At 40.8% G+C, this 24,256-nt stretch overlaps 1 protein-coding gene across 6 annotated transcripts in view; it reads right to left on the bottom strand.

Moving 5' to 3' along the window:
- Positions 1-3,318: 3,318 nt before the first annotated feature.
- LOC101162459 (receptor-type tyrosine-protein phosphatase U) overlaps positions 3,319-24,256 on the bottom strand; it is a 202,605-nt gene continuing 181,667 nt past the window's right edge. For 5 of the 6 annotated variants that reach the window (XM_020707225.2, XM_011481072.3, XM_020707226.2 and 2 more), the window contains 10 exons: positions 20,608-20,705; positions 18,804-18,920; positions 18,548-18,702; positions 16,376-16,511; positions 14,551-14,700; positions 12,949-13,263; positions 10,415-10,540; positions 6,097-6,254; positions 5,171-5,306; positions 3,319-4,179 (listed from right to left, as the gene is read on the bottom strand). In XM_020707225.2, coding sequence (XP_020562884.2) covers positions 4,117-4,179; positions 5,171-5,306; positions 6,097-6,254; positions 10,415-10,540; positions 12,949-13,263; positions 14,551-14,700; positions 16,376-16,511; positions 18,548-18,702; positions 18,804-18,920; positions 20,608-20,705 — 1,454 coding nt within the window. In that variant the 3' untranslated portion in view covers positions 3,319-4,116. Of the gene's footprint in view, positions 4,180-5,170; positions 5,307-6,096; positions 6,255-7,349; positions 7,440-10,414; positions 10,541-12,948; positions 13,264-14,550; positions 14,701-16,375; positions 16,512-18,547; positions 18,703-18,803; positions 18,921-20,607; positions 20,706-24,256 lie in introns of those variants that run through there. The other variant, XM_020707229.2, reaches the window with a different exon arrangement.

Below are 24,256 nucleotides of genomic sequence, written 5' to 3'. Positions count from 1 at the left end.
ACAGGGTTTAAAAAAAACCCATTTGAATAAAAAAAAAATAAAGAATTTTCTGTTAATTGTTACATGCAATGGGCTTTACAGGGTTAAATATGTCCCCCAGTAGTTACAGTTTTAACAGATTTGGTTTCTTTTTTGTCAGAAGTCAGTCAGAGTACGGAATGCACTTCATCTCCCAGCAACCCCAGCGTGCACTTCCTGGATGCCACACACCTGACTCTCATTCACTTATCCCTTCTGCTATCCTAGGCACTTTAACGTTGGTAGATGGGTCATCTAGACCCACTAGACAGTGCTCTGAACCTTTTTTCATCAATGATTTGTGATCTTCACTGGTGTCCATGGATTACATGAAATCTTTCCACCTTTATCCACCTTTGTCATGGTAGGGAAAACACGTCAATGTAAGGGTGGGGTCATCTAAAACAGCACAAGGGTTAATAACTCACAGTTTACTTAAGCACTGCACTGAACTTCACAAAAAAATAAAAATAAAAAATTCTTACCAGGCTGCAGAGATTGGTCAAAATGCTTCTAACTTTGTCCCCAATCATGTTGATAGAGCAAAGACATGCAACCCCACTAAAAGATAAAAAGACAGAAAAACACATTTGTTTTAAAGTTTCAAAATGATCTATTTTGTAATGTTTGAGTGCAAAGTTTCTCACCTTGTGTCTCTTCCAGCAGCTGTGCCACAAAGGTAGAGCAGAGCCTCTGATCGGAAGGTTGCAGGTTCAGCTCTCACTTTGTCTGCCCCTATAACAAAATGTCCTCGGGCAAAACAGTGAACTCCGCGTTGCTCCAGGTGGTCTGGTCAGCTGCTTAGCATAGCAGCTCTGCAGCCATCAGTGTGTGAATGTGTTTAAAAGGATGCGACTGTGACCATGAAGAGCTTTTTAAAGGTGAAAAAAAATGTTACGTAAATAAACAAAATTAACTGAATTTTTATGTATTAGGGCCACCATAAAAATAAAAAATATAAACACCTATACGAGAATAATCTCATAAAATTATGAGAAATTTATGGACATCTAATGACAAGACAAGAAACTATGGACATGCTTAATTTCCTCGTAGTATTATGACTTAATTCTTGTAAAATTATGACTTTATTCTCAGAAAAGACTTCTTTTTTTTTTTTTTTTATTTAGGACAAATTTTGAGTTTATGAGCCTAACCATAAAGCGAAATCTTCTGAAGCTGTTTTGTACAACAAACTGCAATAAAAGAAAGAGCATTGTTGTTTCACTGCCCCAACTTCCTTGTTGGCCTCTGCCTTTCTGGGATTATCTACTACTACTACTTTGTGCTTTTAAAAACCTTTTTAATCACACCTTTTATAAACAAATAATCCTCTCCAACAACCAAATCACTCAACGACCTTCAGTGTTTGTTTATCCACACTCTTGCCAACATGCAGAAACGTTTGGCTGCTCATTTAAGAAAGTGCTCATGCAGCTGAAGCAGTTTGGTACACTGATAAGAAACAGAGCTGGGGGACACACGTTTGGGTCAACCGATGAGAAGTAGACCTTATCGGCAGCCCATAAAGCACAGTAACAAGATGTGACATCGCCAGCAAGGCGCTACATGCAGATTAAACGTGCTGGGCGCTGAATCAGTGGATCATCTTGACGTCCTCCAATTACAGCGACGGCTGAATACTTTAGGCTCTGCGTGGTGGTAATGATAAAAAAGTCCATTAAAGTTGCTAATTAAATTGGAAAGTGTAAATTAAAGTGCAGGTGTGGAGATAAAAAGACGCTGTTAAAAATAGCTGAAGTGTGGATGGAGAGCTGAGGCTGATCAAGGGTTCAAACAATTGACTGTATATGAGAGCTGGACTGAGTGACCCCTCCCCTGTCACCGTCCAACTATGTTCTTTCAAGTTATTCAAGTTCTAAATGAAATAAAAGTATGCGGTCTCATGTCAAACGTTAAACATTTTTGCTTACCAGATTCTCCCGAGCCCGAATGAAGTGGTAGGGTTGTGGACTTTCAACAAGCTCACTCCTGATTGGTGAGAGTGGTTGCAATAGAAATGTTGACTCAAATAGACCATTCCCTGCTCACTGACAATTTCTGATTCCAACACGGCGATGTCTGCATCGCAATAAAATAACTAAAGAAAAGACGACTGAATGGATTTTATTTTGTAGGAAATGGAAGCATGTTATTTCCTATGGGTGATGTTGCACTCACTCGGTCCAGTTCCAATATACAGTCAACAGTTCAAGGAGTGGCAGATTTCTACTGGACGTCCAATTGAAGCTCAGGAAAGTCCAGCCACGAATTCAAGATTTACTTATTACTTTTAATATCTATCATTTTTTAGTCCCCACCCCTGCAAAATTACATTAAAAAAGGTTTCATATCACTTTACATGCTTTTTAAACTTGTTGAAGGAATTACATCCTCACACTTGTCAGTGTTTGCCTTCATAATTGTGTGTTTGTATCCATGGAGCATCTTTGTAGTTTCTTTTTGGGTTCAAAGAAAGTTCTTCTTAATTATATAATCTACATGTCCCTATTTTTCTAACTACAAATGTTTTTTGGTAATCTCAGGAACTAACTCTTGTTTTCACATGAAGTCACATTCAGAGTGGAGCGCCCCCTGGATGTCAGAAAACCAGATTTGTTCCATGTCTGCCATTTTATGAAGACAAGATCACTGGGCTTGTAAAAAAACACTGTTTCCACATGATTTGTCCCTTAAATTACATAAAAGTGAAAGAAACCTTATACATAATGAGAACCTATAACTGAATTTTTTAATAGAACAAGATCCGTCCCATACATCTGATTACATTTTTGAAGTGAAGATCCACCTTTTTAATGTGTTTTCTAATATTTTGAAAACAAGATTTTATTTTGCTTTGAATCTTACAAATTATTTAGGCTGCATAAATAACTTAATTATGTCCACGGCCTGGACAACCTAAAGACCTTAAATACCTGTACAGGTGCGTGTGACCAAAAGGCTTTTTTGGAGAAGAACTTCTCTAGAGGGCCTCATGATAACTCGGCCTCTTTATCTTCATGGAAAAACTGGAAGAAGTGGGATATGGAGGTTTGAGGATCTTTGTTGAGACCCAAAAGATTTGTTAATGGAGGAAAGACGGACATGTGTACACAACAGCTTCTCACAAATTATTAGAAAATTGAGAAAGACGCGCAATATTCTCATTAAGTTTTACCTACAGGCTACTACATAGTTACAATGTGAAGTAAATGGATCCTGTTAATCCCCAAATCCATTTCATTAACTGCTGACCCCCCAGTGGAGAACTTTAAAACATCAAGAGCTGCTTGACAGTGCTCAGGCTTTAAGTAACAGCGTATTTTATTTCCTTTGCCTCTTTTATACAATATTTAGAAAATAAAAGACACTGAATAAATACAAACGTAGAAAGCGATGTTTGGCCGGCGATGCTCTCAGGATTGGCAGAGGGGAATCCTGGACCTGAAACACAGACGATCGGGCATGCAGACGCCGACCCCCCCACCCCACCCGCACACCAAATATGGCACATTGAGAAGACTCTAAGAACAACCAGAAACACCTAAGAAAAAGAAAAACAAACAAAGACAACTCTGTACACAAATAATAAATAAAAAGAAATGAGTTCCAAGACAAGTTCACTGTACAAATGAGTCCATCTGAACTTTTCTTTTTCTCTGCCTCTTTCACAATTAAGTTAAAGTTTAGTACAGAACGACATGGGATGTTCACCAACAGCAGGTTGCACCATTTACAGTGTTACAAACAAAGACAGAATTTTAGGAGGAATCCGCTGCAGTGTTGGTTCATGTAAGGCAGGACACGGCGGAGCACTTCAGATCCCCGGCGGTCAGGCTGTCCTGACGGTGTCCCTGTAATATCAGCTCCGCCCGTCCCAACCCTCCGGGTCGATGTAAAGCTGCGCAGAGGGGTTGGGGCGGATCAGAGCCGAGGAAAAAGCGAAAAAAGGGTCCCGTGGATGGAAAATAGAGTCTGGTGGAGCGGATAATCCAGGCATGGCAAAGGAGACAACAGAGCTGTGTGAAACTTCAAAGATCCAGGTTGATGGATCTTGGACCATTTCCTTCAGGAGGGGCCAGAAGAAAGGCTCAGGTGCTATCTGACCTCCAAACAGTTCAGGTACTCCTGGGCCAGCTCATAGCAGAATCGGTACTGCTCCTGGAAAGAAAAACATTTGTGATGAGTCAAATGTAATGTACTATTTTGAGTTTTAAAAAAAAAGGCTTTGATGTGAATCCATGGGAAGGACTATTTTTTTCCTCACTTCCTGTTACCTCTGCAGGAAGTGACTCCTAACAGACCCTGAGATTAACAGTTGAATAACAAGATTTTGTTTTAACACCCTCAGATTTAGCCCCGATAACATGATCAAACGTGTGATTGATGTGGGAGGTGTGGAGGTGCAGATTCTGGAGTATAGGTCTCAGAAAACTCTACACAGTAGCTTTAACCCTTGTGCCATCTTAGATGACCCCACCCTTACATTGACGTGTTCTCCCTACCATGACAAAGGTGGATAAAGGTGGAAAGATTTCATATAATCCATGGACACCAGTGAGGTTCACAAATCATTGAAGAAAAAAGGTTCAGCGCACTGTCTAGTGGGCCTAGATGACCCAACTCCCAACGTTAAAGTGCCTAGGATAGCACAAGGGTTAACCAGGTTCTTGCTCTGGCCCTTTATCAACTTTTATCCTTTTCTCATAAAAGTGTTTTTTTTGGTCCTTCAAATCAGCAGCGTTTGTCTTGTAAATGTGATCCTATTGGAGGATGATTTCCACTTATTCACATGACCTACAGCGTTCATGATGCATTTGTGCTGACTCAGCACGGTATAGTCTGGTTTAAGGTGCTTCCCCCAGCTGTTTCATATTGGAAGTTGTGTGAAAGAAATTATGCCACTGGATAAAACTGCTTATTCTCTATAATTAGTACTTAATATTACTGACCCCCCGATGCCCCCACTACACCCCACACCTTCTTGATCCCAGGAGTATCGCATTGACTGATTCAAATGATTGAAGCTCTTTTTCAAAGATCTTGCTCCACATCTTTTCTTTTTTTTTTCAGGAGGAAGTGGAGAGTTCGTGTACGACTTTGAAAATCCTCCCAGAAAGCGCAGCTGTGTGGTAGAATGACAGAGACTCACCACCGTTTCCACCATGTTCGGCTTGGAGTTGCGCAGAGTTTTGGCAGCAAAGAAAACATCCACCACGCTGTGGTGACGGATCATCTCCAGGATCATGGTGCAGGCACAGAAGGTCCCACTCCTGCCGCCGCCGTTCCTGCAGGAGGATTATGCCACAGAAAAAAAAGAAGAAAAAAAAAAGGTGAGGCACACAGGGACATGAGTGGCCCAATACAGTTGAGGGCAGCCTCTCTGAGGTGGCAGGGAGGAGGGGGCTACAGAGGGAAATGTCAAAGTTTGACTGAGTGCACATCAGGTATGCTGTCAGAAAAAGGCCATCTGGTGGACTTTGAAGATGAATATCTGAGTGAAGTACTCATTAAAATACAGAAAGTGAGATTTAATCGGAGACGTCTGAAAGCCATCCTGAACCCTGAGGAGTAAAATCGATGCAATTTGTACAGCAGTTCAGACTTCAGGTATTGAAATTAAACAGTCGGATTCCCCTGGTCCGCACCAGTTCTAAGCCAGCTGCTAGATTAACAAATGATGATTAACAAAAACAAAATAAGTGAATCTCCAAAGGACGAATGTAAGCTCCAAATGTACTGAAATAATAAATCTGTCTCATTTAAATAATGAAAAACAAAACATTATTTTTTTCTTTAATTACTGTGAAAGCTTTCATTTCATAGACTATAATGAAGTTCTTTGGCCTTTGTTAGCTGTTTTGCTTGGAGTGAGTGTCAGTGCGTAACATAGAATTATTGTTTGCATAAAATGTTGCAGTGAAAACACTCTATAACTTCATTTAATCATTCTACAGAAGGAGGGCTTTTATGGAGACACTAATTTAAGCTTTCTTACTCAAATTTTTTTGGAAAAAAAATCTCAAATATCTCCCATTGGGACTTTAGGTTTACAGATTTGTTAATAACTTGACTTACAGGCAGTGGACGACGGTGCGCCCCTCCCCGCACTCCCTCTGCCAGTTGTGAACCTGAGCCAGCAGACTGAGAAAGGTCTTCTTGGAGTCGGGGACGTCCCGGTACGGAGACCAGCGCAGGAACTGGAAGTGTCGCACCAGGAGCTGTCCTTCATGGAGCTGCAGCAAAAACACACAGAACCTAAATAACGATTGTAAAAAGACTCCGGATCCAAAAGCCTTTCAGAGGACTGTGGCGGATTCTGCCATCCCGCTGAGTCTTCAAAGACAGGGAGTTCAAAAAGACCTCATTAGCTTTTCTGCTGCTTCATATCAGATCTGGACCTGGTATGTATGACCTGGTCATTGGATGGTTCCAGTAAAAAATATGAGCTGTTTATGGAGGACATACAAAGACATTGGTATATTAATTTTTTTCACTATTATTTGTATCTTCAAGTGTTCCATTTGTATGTAAATCAGTTGGGTGGTACCATTGCAGAGAGGACTCCTCCCACCCCCCAGATGAAACTGCTTGATTGCTTGACACCTTTTTAATAAATATCTTTTCTAAATCAATGTACATGATGCAGATTAACAATGAATGTTGTTTCTAATTAGAAAAGGAAAGATTTGCAATACTTTGCTTTTAAAGAAGTACAAACATACATGTAGAGACACATAAGTAAATCAATGTACTTTTTTCATACCTGTGGTACTTAATAAATATATGTGGAAATCTTTACCTTTATTTGTGTATTTCAATTTCTTTTTCTATTTTTTACTTTGATTGGGTCATTTTCCCTCATATAGGTGAATGTAAATATCCTGTTAAAACGTTTTCTGACAGCTTGAACCAACCTTTCTGCTTCCGCTTCTGTTGATGTGCATGTCCTGATTACCACAGCAGTGGGGCTGTTTTTTTAATATCAGTTGTTTTGATTTTTTTAGAGCTAAAATGCTTACCCTTTTTCTGTACTTGAAATAACAAATATGTATACTCAATAAAACATTGTCTATTTGCCTATTTTTTGGCATGTTGTAGCAATGGGTGAAGCTAACTCTTGATAATGTGTCAATCCCACTTCAGGCTTCATTTTTATCGTTTTTTTTAGTGTCAAGAATCCTCAAGTTACGTCAGAGGTTACCTGTCCAGCAATAGATGTTTAGAATCAAAAGCAGAACTGACAGTCGATCAGTTTTTCATGATTTCACCAAACTATAGGCACTTCTAAAGTTCTTTGATATATCTACAGTGAAATCATGGCACCTGTGGCCCCTTTACTACAGCTACTGGATAAAGAATACCTTCTTGGGACAGAGTCTGCTGGGATCCTGCTCTGTAGGGGCTGTCTCCTTCGGTTCCTGTGGAGAACAGGTTCTGATATGGACTTCAGATGTTTTAAGGAGTGGACAGGGGCGTCTATGGTTCTGCTTTGAGATCTCATTATGTTTGAAGGTGCAGGAACTAGGAGGGTTTGTCATCTAAACAAGTTTGAATAGCTGCTAGGAGTGCCTACGGAGGAATTTGGAGGATGTACTAAGGTCAAAGGGAAGAAGCTACAAGTGTTATAGGAACTACAGACACACAACCATAGCAAAACAGATACCCACGTTTCAGCGGTTTTAGACAACAAAAAAGGATGAATTTAGCATTAATGAACGGCTCAAATAAATCACAGCATTAGATCCAGTTGATCTGTTTTACATAGAGTTAATATGCCGCGTATTATTCCAAATACTGCAGGCCAGGGTCACCATAGGAGTCACTTGGCGTCATAATAATGAAATGATTGACAGCAGGGCAGGGCCAGAATATATGAGAAGTCAAACAGATGTTTAGCTTTGAAACAAAGTGATGCTGACACATGAACCACACGTTGGTTTACTCCAAATGGACATGAAAGCTGCATTGGCTTCATTTTTTAAAACCAGTATTACCATATTTTCTGCACTATAGGGCGGAGAATTGCACAGTCAATGAATGGTCTGTTTTCAAATGTATGTCATATTTGAGACGTACCGAACTAAAAGGCCAGACAAAAGAGTCAGCGCACTATTTGTTCAGTGCATTCACATGAACTCTAGAACTTTTTTGTAACACGCCACACATTAGCATGTGTTAGCCGTGTTAGTGTATTTACGATACATGTAACTCAGCCTTATTTACAACATGTGTAAAAACAGGCTGATACCGCTAAAGCAAACATAACCAACTATGCTAACTCCCAACCTTGTTAGTAAAACAACAAAAAAAACAGTCTGACGCCTCTGCATAGGCTATTAGCCGTGTCAGGGTAGTCACAACAACACCCAAACTTGTTTCGAACTCATAAAAAATATACCGCTAAAGCAAACATAACCAACTATGCTAACTCCCAACCTTGTTAGTAAAACAACAAAAAAAACAGTCTGACGCCTCTGCATAGGCTATTAGCTGTGTCAGGGTAGTCACAACAACACCCAAACTTGTTTCGAACTCATAAAAAAAAATAGTTCCAAACAAGACAAGGCGCTGTGTACCTCTTAAAATCGCTTCAAAATCAGTAAGCAAAACCAGAATGAATTCCTATACAGTACAGAGCAAAAGTTTGGAGATACCTTCCCATTCATTTGAATGAGAAGGTGTCTCCAAACTTTTGGTCTGTACCGGTAAGTATGGGTTTCGGTAATCAAGGGTAGCATTGTTAGCCTCCCTCAGGATATAGAGAAAACCACAGTTTTTCTTTCAAATTTGATGATAAACATTGTATTTGATTCTATCCTCAAACTTTTCAACAAGCTAATCTGTGCTCACTTCAAAACATCAATTAGATTTAAACTAATGTTTAAAAAATAAAGCATATCTATATGTTTAGACAAAGATTTTAGAAAAACTGTGATCGTAAAAAGCTTTAAGGTCCCCCTCGCCTGATTACGAAACCAACCAAGAGAACTGACGTGTGAAAATGATTAATCCTTTTAACTGAGGGCTTTTGGATTTTCATAAACCATGTCACAGATCATTGGCTTGTCATGTGGTGTCCCTCCAGGTTCTGTGTTAGGGCTACTGTTTTTTCTAGCCTTCCGCAGCAGAGTTTTTAACAAATTAGCCACTTTGTTCCTATGAGGTTTGAGAAGTCGCTGGAAATTTCCAGACTTCTGAACATACACCAAGTAAGGAGATCTCCAATTACACCAAGAGTAGCCAGAAGGGCTGCTCATTAGACAAAGCCACTTATGTGTGAAAACCTTCTATTCACTGAGAGCTAAAAACATTTTCACTTCATTGTCAGGACTACCTCCTCTGGTAGCTGTCAGGTTTGGGCTGTAGGTGAGAGTTGAGTGTGCTTCTGTAACCCCACTCCTTCATTTGTGAACTTCTGCTAGAAAATTCAAATTTTCTACATGCTTGTCAGATTTTTGATCTTTTTGCAGACAGAAGTAATTATTTTAAAAAAAGAAAGAGAGAGAAAGTCTGACTGAAAGACATCAGTTTTTTCGTAGTCTTCCATCCATATTTTCCCTTTTTTGAATTAAAAAATTAAAAGTCAAGGTCAAAATCTTAAAGTGTTGTCAAGCTCATAATAAAGCAGGTAATTATGTTATTTTCATGCAAAAGTTATCGTGGACACTGAAGAAATCCCATCAGAAGTGTAGTGAATCAGAACTCAGGTGACAAAAAAAAAAAAATCAATTATTATATTTTCATATTTTGAAAATAAAATAGTAAACAAATTTGTTTTTTTTTTCAAATGATACAGAGAAGCAGATCTGTTAATTACATAAATAAATAACTACAAGTTGTGTTTTTCTTGAATATCTTTTAAAGCTTATTAAGATTTTTAAATTTTATGTCTTTGGATTTAGAAAAATATTATTTAGAGATGTACATACACATTTAAATCAAGCTTAATTAAATGAAGCAAATATGATTTTTTTTTAATTTACATGACAGTGACTGAAGTAATTTGTCATTATATTGAAAAGAATCTAATTTATTTCAACAATTATTACTTAACTGAGCTTATAGAAAGTGAAAGCCTCCTGCTTTTTTCAAAATAGGTTGCAATGTGATAAACTAATCAATCCTGGAAGGTGACTTTAATGTCGTGGCTCTCTGACTAGACATGGAAAGAACTGACAGAGGAAGCTATTTTAAAGCAGGATTCACAATGTCTTCATCTTACATCTTACATCTTTGTGAAGTTTGCTGGTAAACGTGATGGCGCATGTCAGCACCTGAAGGCTGACACGCATTGTGGTCAAATGTCATCCTGAAGGATTTCAGCTACTCTGAATCAGAATCAACCGACCCCACCAGATAAAGCCTGTTTTTCTTTTCGGTTTCTTTCACTTACCCGGGTGATGTTCTGAATCCGGAACAGGCGGATGATAACGTCATCGTCGGCGGTCCGGGACAGAAGCTCCACTGTCATGGGTCCAAACTGCTGCAGCCCCGGCTCTGGCCAATACTGCAGACAAGGCTGGGGAGGGGTAGATGGAGGGAAGAGATCAGTGCACAGGTCATTAGCTTTGACTCAACTGATGCAGAACAAATCATTATGTCAGGAGCCAGTGATGGTGAAGTCAGTAACAAGACACCTGAGTATTGACAGCACAGACAATTAGCCCTAAATGACAATGATTACCCACAAATAGCAACCATAAATTAAACGAACCCAAAAAAAAACGCTAATGCTGGAAACAATCCGTCACATGAGCCACAGTCTTCCAGCTTCAATTATTCATCAGGTCCATCATTACCATTTATAAATTGGAGTGGAAGACTGCAGCAGCATGAGGGAAGCAAACAAAGTTAGCTGAGAGGCTGGAGGCACTCTGTGGGAGCACACAGCAAGCTTGACTTTGAGGATGAGCAGAGCCCTGCAGAAGGAAGCAATAACACTGACATTGTGTCATGAGGGTATTAACAGGTGACACTGAGCAGGAGAGGAGATAAATATTTATACACCCCGACAGAAGACAGACAGCCCCAGTCCAGAAGGACAAACCGGGTCTGTGTGCGTCTGTCTGTGCCTCCGAGAGCTGAACTGTTAATCCACTGGCAGCAAAAGACGAGGAGGAAGAAGAGAGTGACAGCGGAGGAAGGACAAGCTACAGCTGACAGGCACGGCGGAGATGTTCAGCACCAATGAGATATGACACGGTGACAGAACGCCGAAAGGGAGATGGCGGAAGAAACCTACGCACGTGCAAACATGGAGGGGAGAGATGGGGGCAATAAGAGCGTGTTAATGGAGTGACAGCAAATTAAATCCAGGCAGAGTTGAGGATCTGGAGTGGAAGTGTGGAAATTCATGTTTCACTGAAGACGGATGCGGGTCAGCCGCTGACTCAACAGTAAACAAGAAAACAGATTAATGATTGCATCTTTCCAATCACAAGCTTGGACCTTTGACGAGGAAAACGGGGGCTTGTCTGGGGTTCAAACCCCATTCCAACAAACAATTTTGATTTTACCCAACATTTAGGTTTTTTTTAAACACTAAATTGTATTGAATTTTTTAATATTCTTTTTGGGTGTGACCACATGATGGAGGATATGACAAAAGAAAATAGTCCAATTACAGTTGATGAAAATCAATGCACAAAAAATAATCACAAAAGATACGAATGTCGATAAAACAAGTGGTGCAGTATATATTTTCTTTGACCACAGTTCTCATTTGCTTTCTTTTGGAAAACATTTCGTGAACTCTGTTTGTGTCTGATTAAAGCAGTAGTGTGTCAGTGTAGTGGCTTTTTTGTTTCGAAAATGTGTTTTGCCTCCTACTCAGCAGTGAAATCGCTCCTCATCTGTGTAAACTGCTAGACTTTGGTAGACAGCTGTTTGATTTCTCCCAGCAGAAGAATTGCTTTTTGGATGGGTCTAGCAGCTAAGTGTGCCGCACGCAGGAGAGGGGGTGACATCTTTTAGGTTTACATTATGTGGTATTTGTATGTTTTCCCATTGGTATTCTACAGACTGATCCTCTTGCTGTGTTCGTGGCTGCTAAGGAAATTGGCTCAGACACTCTAATGTCCCACTGTCATCTTTGGACAGACATGGAATCCCTTTACACTGACCGTTTAGTATATGGTGTTCACACCAGACAAGTAGAAAGGGATGTCTCCTCCTCCTCCGTCTTTTTCTACTGATACTAGCATATGTCCACCATCTACAGTTGGAAGAGGCTTTGATCAAAATGTCAAAGCGGTGCAAATTCCGCGAATCTTGCTTCAGGAGTTTTATTTCGACATATTAAAGTGCATCTCCGTTGCATTGACACAAACAACAGAATGTTTATTAATCAGTCAAAATGTTTACATCACACAGAAATTCTATTTCTAGTCCGTAGATGTGTCTATTTTGCGGCAAAAAGCCTGAGAAATGGGAAAGAGTCCGTCCAGTTAAAAAAAAACTTCAGTTGTACTTTTAAAATAAAAAATGATAAAATGTCTTTATATATTAAAGGTGCCATGCCATGCATCAACACATTTTAACACAGCGATTGACACTGTCGTCCGTTTTCACCATGGACGACGAAAGTTTTATTTTGGCAGTACAAAAAAATAACATAACTTATGAAACAAAATATACATTTTGAAAGGACTCAGTGTGGAAGGAGATGGCTCGGGGCCAAAGTTTTGGATATTGATGACACGGGGTTGCGGAACGAACCACTACACCAGCATGGAACACTTGCGGCACTAGTGTCACATATTTCTGGCTGGCCACACACTGCAATTATTACTTTCTCCTCCATTATTAATTTTCAAATGGTTGGAACAACTGTGAATTAAATGGGGACGCCATCCAAAAGCCACCACCAAATTGAGTCCCTGATTGGTCAAAGTTGGCACCTTAACTGTATGTAACCTATTGTCTTACCCAGGCAGAGTTGGATTGGTTGAGCTGGTTGAGCATCACCACAGAGGTGCAGCCGTAGTCGTACACAAGCCTCCAGAAGTCAGTGGTGGTGCCAGGCAGGGGGTGAGGGGTCACCACGAAGGCGGCAGGCCGGAGGAAGCTGTCGGCAAGCGCTGCATTGATGTAGTTGCTGCTTTCCCCCTCTGTGGTGACGAGGAAAGCCAGGGAGCGGTCTGGGGGCAGGACGTCCATGCTGCGGTTCTTCTCGCGGTTCCTGGGCATCAGAGAGATGCTGCACTCCTCCACGTCCAGGTGAGGAGTCACAGAGTTCAGCGTCTGAGAAGGAGAGACGGAGGGATGCAGAAACTGGAGGCTGGCATCGTGTTCACACTTTGGTTTTAAAGACAAAGATAACTTCAAAGCAAACATCCCGAAATGTAAAAACAAACTAGACTGTCAGTATCTGACAAAATGAGAATGTACCAAAACCTACTGAAATTATCCATTAAAAACACTGAAATACTTCACAGATAAAATGTTTACAATCCAACCTCGCGTTCTAAGAACAAGGTTTAATGAACTGATTATATTTCCCGTCTCCCTCTGAAAATTACCCCGTGGATTTGGACAGATAGAGATGGAAATGGAAAAACTTGCAGTTATGAGCAGACTCTCTGATTGGATGCCTCATGAGTGGCAATTAAAGAACGCAGAAATGTATAAATTATATGTCAGAGCTGATGGCTTCTCTGCCTAAAGGTCAACAATCAGCGTCTGGTAACCCGCTTTATTGGATGGAGGAATACTTTTCACGTCATTGGCATGCGCTGAACATGATCAGTATATAATCACTGACTTGTTTTCTTAGGGTTACCATATTTATCATGCAGTGTTAAAAAGCCCCTCTGACAAAGATTGTGTTTTGGGTGTTTTTAACATTTTCTTGTGGCATTTTTCTGATGATGGAGCACATATATAAAGAAAATAAAGCTAAACATTGCATTTATATGCAATATTTCTTTGTTTAAACCATTGTAAATCAGAAGTAATCTTTGAAAATCTGGTGGTGTTACGGTGGCTGAAAGATTAAAACAAAACAAAAAACAACAAAACAGAAGGGATGGCTGGATTAGGAAAACAGATGTGTGTATACCTGCAATGTAAGCAGCAATCTGAGTGTAGATAGAGTATGTTTAGTTGTTTTATTGTTCTTTCTTTTTGGTCCTGAATCTAAACCTGTCTTTTAAGCCAGATCAACCAAACAGTAAAGCACAATTATGAAACATATTCTTAAAATATTGATTGTGTGCATTATTTCCCCAAAGTCAATAAGCAGAAGGGAAAAAAAACATTTTAGAGTTGATTTTATCTTGATTGGATTGTTAAAGGGTGAAAAGTTAATTAAGATTAAAATTAAGATTAAAGAGGCTTCTTTTTATTTGGAAATTTTTCAATTTGAACTTTTTATCCTTAAGTATTTTTAATTAGTGTATTGCATGCCAACTACTTTGTTTTGTGATCCATAAGGTAGATTGTTATTTCTTACCAAATTATTTAGTTCCTACTCCCACACTGACTTTGAACTATGAGGTCCAGATGAGCTGGAACCCTGAAGACGGTTACCTGGAATTCCTCCCGGAGCTGGGAAGTGTTGCTCTGCGAGTCCACTTTGAGCATTTCCTTGTACGTGGGAGCAAACTCAGCGACTGGGATGGCAGTTTCTCCGCAAAGACAAGCTTCCAGGATGGCATCATGGATGAACACGTACTGCTCCTAAGGAACATTCAAACGATTTCAGAGTCGCACCAACAACTCTTCAACCTGATTGATATTCACTCACCATAAGGAGTACACACCATAATGAAACCCAATCATGACTGATGAGGGGAAGTGTGAAACCTTCAGTTTTCTCCATATCAGATTGAAAACTTCCATAAACACACAACAGAGCCACACAGCAACGCCAGCTGGGCCATAACCAACAAGCACAGGAATTTGTTGTGAAGTAAAACCAAATAAAGTATTTATTATGCAGCAAATGTTTAAAATCAAAACCATAAAATGCCTGGCCCCCAACCTATTCATCATCTTTAATGGAATCTAGAGCTGTAAATTTCTTTTCAGCTGCAGCTGAGAGGTGGAAAGATAACGCACAAATGGAGATAAATAATTTTGTTATGTGGTTAATATGGAGCTCGTTTAATGCTAGTTCTATAAAGATAACTTTCTTCTAAAACTTTTTTTTTTCTTTTTCAGTTAATTAGTGTCTGTTTTTCCCAGAAATGATCCTCTTTTGTTCAGTTTTTAAAATTATTTTTAGATGCTAGTAAGCTGGAAGCCAGAATGTCAGCAAGTTTGTCTTCCATGCTGATAAAAAAAAAAAACTTGTGATTACCTCCAATCAAGGACGATTATTCTATTACTATAATATACTATGCAGTATATAAGCAGGTTATAAGCTTAATTACACCAATGGTTTCATAATAGGAGCAACAAGGGAGACGTGCAGAGGCGTGTAAACTACAGAAGAAAAAAAGGCAAGACGAAGAGAAGCACAGATGTAATATTTGCTTTGAGGATTCTTCTAAAGAAGAATAGAAAAGGTTTTAAGGAATTGCAATGTGACTTGTAGAAATAACGTCTATTACAGGATCCAGAGGTAATGTGGTTTGGAGGGGCAGAGAAGAACACTGGAGTTGTGCAGGACATGTATGAGCTGTGAAGAGCTAAATTCACACCGGGCATATGATGTGGATTCAAGAATGCGCTAAATGCGGGTTCTGGAACATTTAGCTCATGGTGCTCACACTGGACAAGCAAGTAGGAGCTTCTTCTTCTTCTTTTTCTACTGTTTACTAGCGCATGTCCACCAAATACAGTTGGAAGAGGATTGGTGTGAGTGGTGCAATTTTAGCAAATCTCGCAATGTGGGAGGAGTCAGAACTCTGACTCTTCCTCCGGTCAGTGCCGGGAGCCGTCTCCAGAGTTTTACATGAACTACATTTCCCAGCACCCCCTCGCACAGTTTCTGAGTGCTCCACAACTGACTCTCATTTGCCATAGCAATCACAGTACACAGTGAGTACCTAACTCAGTGCAAAGTATTGTTTGTGCCACTCTGCCTGCATTACCGAGTGTTATGCCCTGACCTGACCTTCTGATTACCTGACCTTGTTTTGTCTCTGACTCCGTTGTCCTGCCGCCTGCCCCGACTCTCGCCTGGATTCGGACTACTCCTTTTTCTTCTCTGATGCTCCAATACCCGTTATTGACCCCTGCCTGCCTGACCCTGGTTTAGCTTGTGGACTTTCAGCTGGCTAATCAAATCTGCTGCAATTGGAACCAGCCTTCTGCCCGATTTGTGACCCAGTGTTCCCAGTTGTGAAGTTTGACTCATCAGACCATTCCAGGACAGCTTCTCTTTTCGGATTCGTATCCTTCCACTCACTTCAGTCTGGATCATGTTGATTCTGCGGGAGCAGAGGGTCTTCACGCAGTTGTAGATATCCACCACTCCTTCACACTCGGCCATATCCAGCATGACATCCAGCACGATGTAGCAGCCGGTCCTACCTGCACCCATGCTGTTAGGGAGGAGAAGGGAGACAGGTGGAAAAAATGTTGGCTTCAAACTCTGATCACGTCATAATCTAATAACCCGAAGTCAAGATTAAAACTTCTGATAAGAAAGTCTCAGAACAAAAGCAGCATTATGTCGAAGAAAAATCCCAGTCGTCTGTGTTACTCCTACCTTCAACTCTGATTCTTTAGATCAGGGGTCACCAACCCTGTGCCCGCGGGCGCCAGTGCGCCCGCGGGCACCCCTGAGTGCCCGCGGGCACCCCTGAGTACCCCTGAGTACCCCTTGTGGCGCCCGCAGGGAATGCCCCCAAAAAAAATAATCTTTTTTTTTTTTTTTATTGAAGCAAATATTCAACAAACAACCACAGCATGTCTGTCAATGACAACAATATCAATTCTGAGATAAAGGTAGACAAAGAAAACCCAAATATGTAAACAAATATAACTTAAAAAATAATCAATAAAAGTAAGGGTCTATTACAAAAGTTTAAATAGATCAAATAAATTACACAATTTCTGGACATTCTTATGATTCATGTAATGTAAAGATTTTGAGAATAGATTGAGGTGGTTGAGTGATCCATTAATGTGAGGATTAATATTCCTGTCTGTTTTTATTTACATTTATGTTTAAAAAGTTAAAATTAAGTTTAAGTTTTAAAGGTTTAAAAGTTTAGCTTTAGTGTGTTCAATAAATATTTATCTTGTTCGGCTGCAACCTAAAGTCTGTTTTGAAATTAGGCTCCCTCTGCAACTGAGTTTGACCCCCCCCTGTAATACGAGTCTAGAAAATTCATGCATGTTTTAGTGTGTAAAATGAGCAAATAAAAATAGGGCACACAAAAGGAAGTCCTCAAATTGTGTTGTTTTTTTTGTTTTCTTTTGGGGGGGGCTAGGAGGTTTTTAGTGGCGCCCTTCATACCACTTGGTGCCCATGAAATAGCCCTCGGTCTCAAAAAGGTTGGTGAACCCTGCTTTAGATAATACGAGAAGGTCATGAAATGGAGAAAGGATCTGAAAAGATGTCTCGTTTCTCTTACTTTAGTTTCCTTTTAATCTGCTTGTGCTCTTTTGAAGAGCTTCCGACACTATTTTAAGTGTCGTTTACACAAATGATCACCCTTGTTAGCCCATAAGAAAGAGTCATATTCTGCAATCAGGATGTTTTTGTTCACCAATAATATCAAAAATCAATTTTAAACCTCATGACGTCAGTCAACTCAAGGTAAACTGGTATAAACTAAATGAGAAGTGATTAAGTTTAGATTTGATCATTAATGTGTTTTGTTGTTAGAGTCATGCTAATCAAGATTTTTGTACCAATATTACAACTTTTTTGGTAAGGATAAACAAAATCAGTTGGACTTTTTCATTTTTAAACCACCATTTTTTAAATCTACATCTTTTTTTTTAGCTTAGTGGGTGATGCAGAAGCCAAATGATAAAGACTTTCTTCATCTGAAAATCATTATTTTCCCCTTTCTTCACATGAAGGAAATGCAGAAAGCACTGGACGAAGCCAATGTATTGTTTAGATTTGACGTTAGGAGGGTGGTGCAGGAGGTGCACCCAGTATTGGGTATTTTGAGCATTTCCATTATATAATGGACACATTAAGCTGGGCTATTAGGTGGACTATAAAAATAGTACTACTCATACTATTTTTAAGTTCCTGATGGTTGTTGGTCAATAGAAAAATGAAACGGACTAGTTAGGGCGGAGCTACTCTTGAAACCTGTTGTTGTCAACTTCACCCCAACTTTGAGTGGAAACATCCACCTGAATGGTCTGGACCATTCTAAACCAGACCAGACTGTACCACTCAGTAGAAACAAGGTTAAATTGATGTATTATGCAGGTTTTTGGACTGTGGGAGGAAGCATGCACAGGGACAACATACAAACTTCACACAGAAAAGATCCAAGACAGGAAGAGGATGAGGTGAGGCGAGAGTGCTAACCACTACACTACTGTGCAACCCACAGCCCCACAACCCCATAGCAGTCACACTCAGGATGCAGTCAGTTGGCGGGAATACCTGCAGTGGACCACCACCGGTCCAGCATCTGGAGGAGTGGAGGTCTTGACTCGGCGCAGGAACGCTAGCAGTCCAGTGGCGTGATACGGCACTCCATGCTCGGGCCAGGAGGTGAAGTGAAACTGACACACCTCGTGTTTGGCGGGGTAACCTCTCTGTGGGACACAAACCAAGCAGGAGTTCATACTCACACACATATCCAGCTACTGAAGACGAATGAGCACAGATCTCTGACACACAGAACAGAATGACTCACCCTCTCCATGGCAAAGGTGCGGACCGTGTACTCTGCCAGAGTTTCTGTCTTCAGCAGTGTAATCTTAATGTCACCGTACAGCTCAGTGTCATCGGGCCAGTATTTGCAGCATTTCATCTAGAAGAGAAAGGTTAGCGGACATTCAGGGATGCTGCAGCAATGAGAGAATAACCCCTGTGAACAGGTTTGAATACGTCCTTCTAAAGGCTCATCATTTTTCTGATCTTCCCGGGATTTTTTTTAAAATAAATGTCCAGCTGTGTCAAGCTCCAAAAAAAGCCTGAGAAATCATGAACAGCCTACAGGTCATTTCTGTATTTTCACTTCTCGATTGTCACAAAAGTACAAAGAAAATTACTTTTATCAGACAATGCACAGTGTGCATGGTTTTTGGAGCTGTTTTGAGTCTGGGCATGAGAAACCTGGCTTGGGTGAGGGCGTCAAAAAAAATAAAATAAGAAAGTGAAGCTCTGCACGATCTTCCTGACATTTACATCAAACTGTACAAACAGCGGAGAGGTGTGATGGAATATTTCTCTGCAAGCTGACCTGAAGGGGATTTTTTTTTTACTATTGTTTGTTCTCAAGTTATTTTTTAATGTCATATTTTTTCCTGATATTACTTTTTGAGAGCAGAAAATCCACCTGTTACCATGGAAACTATTATGTTCCTAAAAAAAACTAACAAACATTGATTTACACTTGTTTACATATATAACTTTATCAAAAAGAAATAACATACAAAGGACCACAGACTGTTACTATAAGAACGGTCATGTTGAAGTTTAATTATGTACTCTAAATGTCCTACTTTAGACCTTTACTTTGAAATCCAGTCCCTGCTAAAAACATCTGCCTGCCCTCAGGTTCCTTCCATCTTTACTCTGTTCATTTTAAAATGAAGTTGCAGAAGCTAAATTATGGCGTTAAATCATGCTCAGCTTAAAGTGTTTGCAAAAAAAATTGTAAATTTGAAAAAAAAAAACATATGAGTAAAAAAACGACTGCTTGTTTGTAACAGCAACTGTTCAACTTAAGTTTTTTTTTTTTTTTCTCTCTCTCTCTCTTCGCTTTCATTTTCAATTCACAGTTCATTTCAGACATTTTTCCATATCGGAGTTGACCCCTAATTTTATGTGGGGGTGGGGCTTTGAGCCCATTGGCTACCGGGACATTACTTAATTAAAATTACATAATTGAGGCACAAAGATAAACAGCAGAATAATCACGCACAGTTCATGTTCTACGTTGGTTTACCTGTGCTCTGCGTGGTCTATTTATACTTCTTCTGTTGGTCATTTATGGTACACCTGTAAATATTTCACATAAAGACCACAACTTTTCTCACTTTTTTCTCGTATATTCATGTATAACCAATTTTCATCTGTGCAATATGCGCAGAATGTATGTAGTGGCTGTGTGACACGGCCTTTAAATCAGTGGGGAAACTTTACGAACAAAGAGCTTTTTCTGCTAATATTTGCCACAATGTCTGTTGTCTCCATCCTGACTGATTGCATAACGCTTTCCTTGATGCTTTGACCTCCCGCTGCATTTATCTGATGCAGGAATAACATCCTTTCGCTGCTGCCCTTTACATACATCAAAGATCTGACCTTGAGGCAGACACGCCAAAGAAAAATGATGAAAACTCCTGACCCAACAGCAGCGCTCATTCCTTCCCACAAAGAGCTGCTCCTCTGAAAGCTCCACAAATACCTGGCTCCCATCCATCCATCCATCCATCCATCCATCCATCCTCACGGAGTCTTAGGAGGTGGAAAACAAACAGTAGCAGACTTACCCTGCCCACTTCCACCAGCTTGGTGAGCATGACAATACTGAAGCAGTTCTCCTGCCAAACCATCCGCCAGAAATCATAGATCATCTCCTGCTTGGGGCCTGTGGAGGAGACAGCACTGGTTTAGGTAGAGCGAGTAGGAGGGGCTGGGAGGCGCTGAGAGATGAGACATAAGTCAGAGAAAATAGCAGCAATAACTGTCCAAGTAGAAACAGTGTAATCCATGCAGGAACGGAGAAACAATGCTTCACCCGTGAACCACCGCTCGCTTTTCCTGTCATGTCAGTTCCCCCACAAATCCACCAGGGCTCTGCAAACAACCCCCCCCCCCCCCCCCCATCACTGTCATCTATTTTAACTGCATCAGAACCTTCCAAAGCCGGCCTCACATTTTATTTGAGGAATGTGCAGAACAATAACTTTAATTATGGGACTCTAACATTCATTCTTCTTTTAAAGACCCTCTCTGATGAAAATATGTTTTTAAAATGTTTTATTTCCTGATGATGGAGGGCATACATAAAGAAATTAAGCTCGAAATTGCATTTCTGAGTTTTTCTTAATTTAAATTACTGTGACTCAGGAGCAGATGAAAAAAATTTCGTTTGAAAAAGATCGTATTTGTGACGCAGACAATAGGCTGGGCGGGACACAAGCTCTATGCTCTGGTCCAATTTGAAGCATCCACTTGCAAGTAGATCGATGTAGATCTTTTTTTTCACTTCCTCGTCTATTCTGGCATCTGGTTCCAAACTCTACGCTCCAATATTGCTCGCCATTTTTGTTGTTAGGTTGGGGTTGTGAGCGGCTGTAAGCTAGCAGGAAAGTGTGTAAATAGATAGACGATGGGAAGTAAGGATGGACTTACTCTGTGCCAACATCTGTCCACTACTAGTAATTAAAAGGCCACTGAGAGAGTATAAGAATAGGATCAAAAGATGACAGTAGTGGGACTTCAATAAAAAATGTGAAAGCTTTGGACAAGAACCCTGTTTTTCAGGCACATGTCACACACAAACGCAGCAAGCACTCTCAAAGCACTTCCTGTGAGGAACCTGACGGTGCGCGGCACCAAGACTGACCGGTTCCCCTGGAGATTGGCTGTGTCACTACAGCAATCACCCGGTAGCTCCTGCTTTGACTTTTTTCTGGCTCTGTCACATTTATATTTACATGTGACACTCAATGGTAGACTTATATAAACATGAAAATGACGGAAATTGCGACCAATTTCTGGTCTGAGAACACCTCACCGTCCTCATGCAGGACAGTGAGATGAAAGTCTGTGCATCCTTACCGACAGTCCCGCCCCTACCCAACCAGGACCCCAAACAGGCAGTAGAAAAAGGATGGGTGGATGGACAGGAAGTTGGCCAATTCTGTACGTTAACATTAGTTGTTCCCTGTTTCCCCATGACTTCCTGTCTCATATTAGTAGTTTATCATTCAAATGCTTTTCACTTACAGACACAGATATAAATCCTTGAGCCACAGATCTGAGCATCCACCTTTCTTTATGTTCCACCCTCCACTGAAGGACTGCTCTCTTCAGTCTGCCCCATCTGAATGTCTGCTGCTCTTTTTTTATTAATCTGACCCCTATCTATTTTTTTCAAACCTTAACCTGTGGGCCCTTCAGAGAGGAGCCATGACTGTAGCACACTCATGCCTTCGTTTGTGTTCCAATTCAAAACCTGGCTTTATTTTTCTAAAGACGCCTGTCTTAATTTCTTTAAATGCAACGCAAAACTGATATTTTTCTTTTCAAGTTTTATTAAATGCAACTAGCTGCAGGCGTGTTGCTTTTTACAAGGTATTTGTTTTAGTGGAAACAAACCAGGAACTAGACACATCCCAGACTTGGGAGCGCAGCAGCCTTCAGAGTTTTAGCCAGAGTCAGAAAACCAAAATGTTGCCACCCACTGGTTTTTACAGGGACAATTTGAAGACAGTTTTATTGGGTCGTCCCCATCTTGAGCACATGTGACGTCATCCTATCAAAAACAGGCAAAAAAGAGGACAAACATGCCCAACAAGCTGCTCATTTTGACCTGTCAGTCAAAAGAATGGAGACAGCACTGCTCTTTTTAGTATTTTGCTTTTCAGCAGTTATAGAAACCGACGGGGCGCCGGCACAAAGAGGATGAAGCACCTCTGCAGCCTGTCCTTCCAGAACAGTCTGTTTGGTTAGCCTGTGCGGGATTAACATATGCTGCAGCTACGCTGATCGGAGATCTTCACTGTTCAGCTGCAGCAGAGGAGCGCCAACCCAGGAGAAGGATGATGTTTGGTCCATGTGGAGCGGCGGAGATCTGTATGCACCATACAAACAGCCCATCCTCTCACCGCCTTCAACCCCCCTCCACCTCCTCATCTCCGGACAATAATAGAGCGCTAGCCTCAAGCACCTGCTACCTTCCACGGAGCTCACCGCCGCGTGTGTGAGGTGTGATGCAGAAAGTTCAGGGACTCGTGTGTCTGGTTCAGGTTTAGCCCGTAAACCAGATTGAGATTAAATCGACTCCTCCATGATCTCTAATCTCATTTGAACAGATCAAATAAACAGGAGGCCAAACAGATGTTTTTCTCTAGAGATCATTTCTGATGGAAACTGTTTGCTGACAGTGTGTGGATGGGTGACTGAAGACTTACAAATGTAGTGTCTTGTCATGGAAAGGCAAAAAAAAAGATTGGGCTTCAGATGTGAATAAATCTGCAGATGCCATGTTGCTCTAAAGCAGGGGTCGGGAACCTTTTTGGCCAAGAGAGCCATAAACGCCACATATTTTGAAATGTAATTTCGAAAGAGCCATACAATAATGTAGTGTCCCTTTCCCACACTGAGGCACGGAGACTTAACCTCTTTTAAAGTTCTTTATTCCGATTACTGCAGACCGCAACAAACGCCGTACAATTAATTCAGCAACTCCTGAATCTCTCCCGCCGACACGAGAGAGAGCGCTTCTCCCAACTTTATATTCCCCTGCTACCGCTGCAGCCCCTCCCATTTCCCTTATTCGGCCCATAGCTGAACCCCATTGGTCCAAACTACCTAACAACAGGCTGAGCGACAGAACTGAGAGCCAATCAGATCTCTGCTTGACGCGTTCAATGAACTCCAGAACTTTTAACGCTGCCCAACAGCCACCCAACTCAGTCCGCGACAATTTGTTTAAAACTAAATATACAAATGAATGTGTGCATTTGATTTAATTTCAACATTTTTAAAGTAGAATAAGTCTGTGGATTCTTTTTAATAACATTGTTATTCTGTTGCTAATAAATGATGAGTATTTCTCGTGGTAGTTTTGCTGATGGTCTAGTCTGGTTGATACGTGGTGAGTTTCTGCTTCATGCAGGCGTTGAGACTTTAAACGTGATCTTAGGTTAGTATGAATGTTCTGTAGATGTGACAAAGACTGCTCACATGCAGACGGGGAGCCAAACACACACTCACACGCTGCAGTGAGTGAGGGCAGCGGGTTTTACGTTTTTACAATCCCTGCGCGATTCACCTGCTGTCCCCCCACCCCCACCCTCTGCTTTCTCCCTCACACATCCCGTCCCCGCATCTGCGCGCTCTTTCTCAGAGACGGGAGCGCGTAGTTTTAGGCACGGCAATTCACAAGTTTCCAGCTGGTACAAACTCTGT

This window comes from Oryzias latipes, chromosome 11 (genome assembly GCF_002234675.1).
Source record: "Oryzias latipes chromosome 11, ASM223467v1".
Classification (NCBI taxonomy): Eukaryota; Metazoa; Chordata; class Actinopteri; order Beloniformes; family Adrianichthyidae; genus Oryzias; species Oryzias latipes.
The sequence above is the reverse complement of the archived record's forward strand: the minus strand, read 5'-3'. Positions and strand labels throughout refer to the sequence as shown.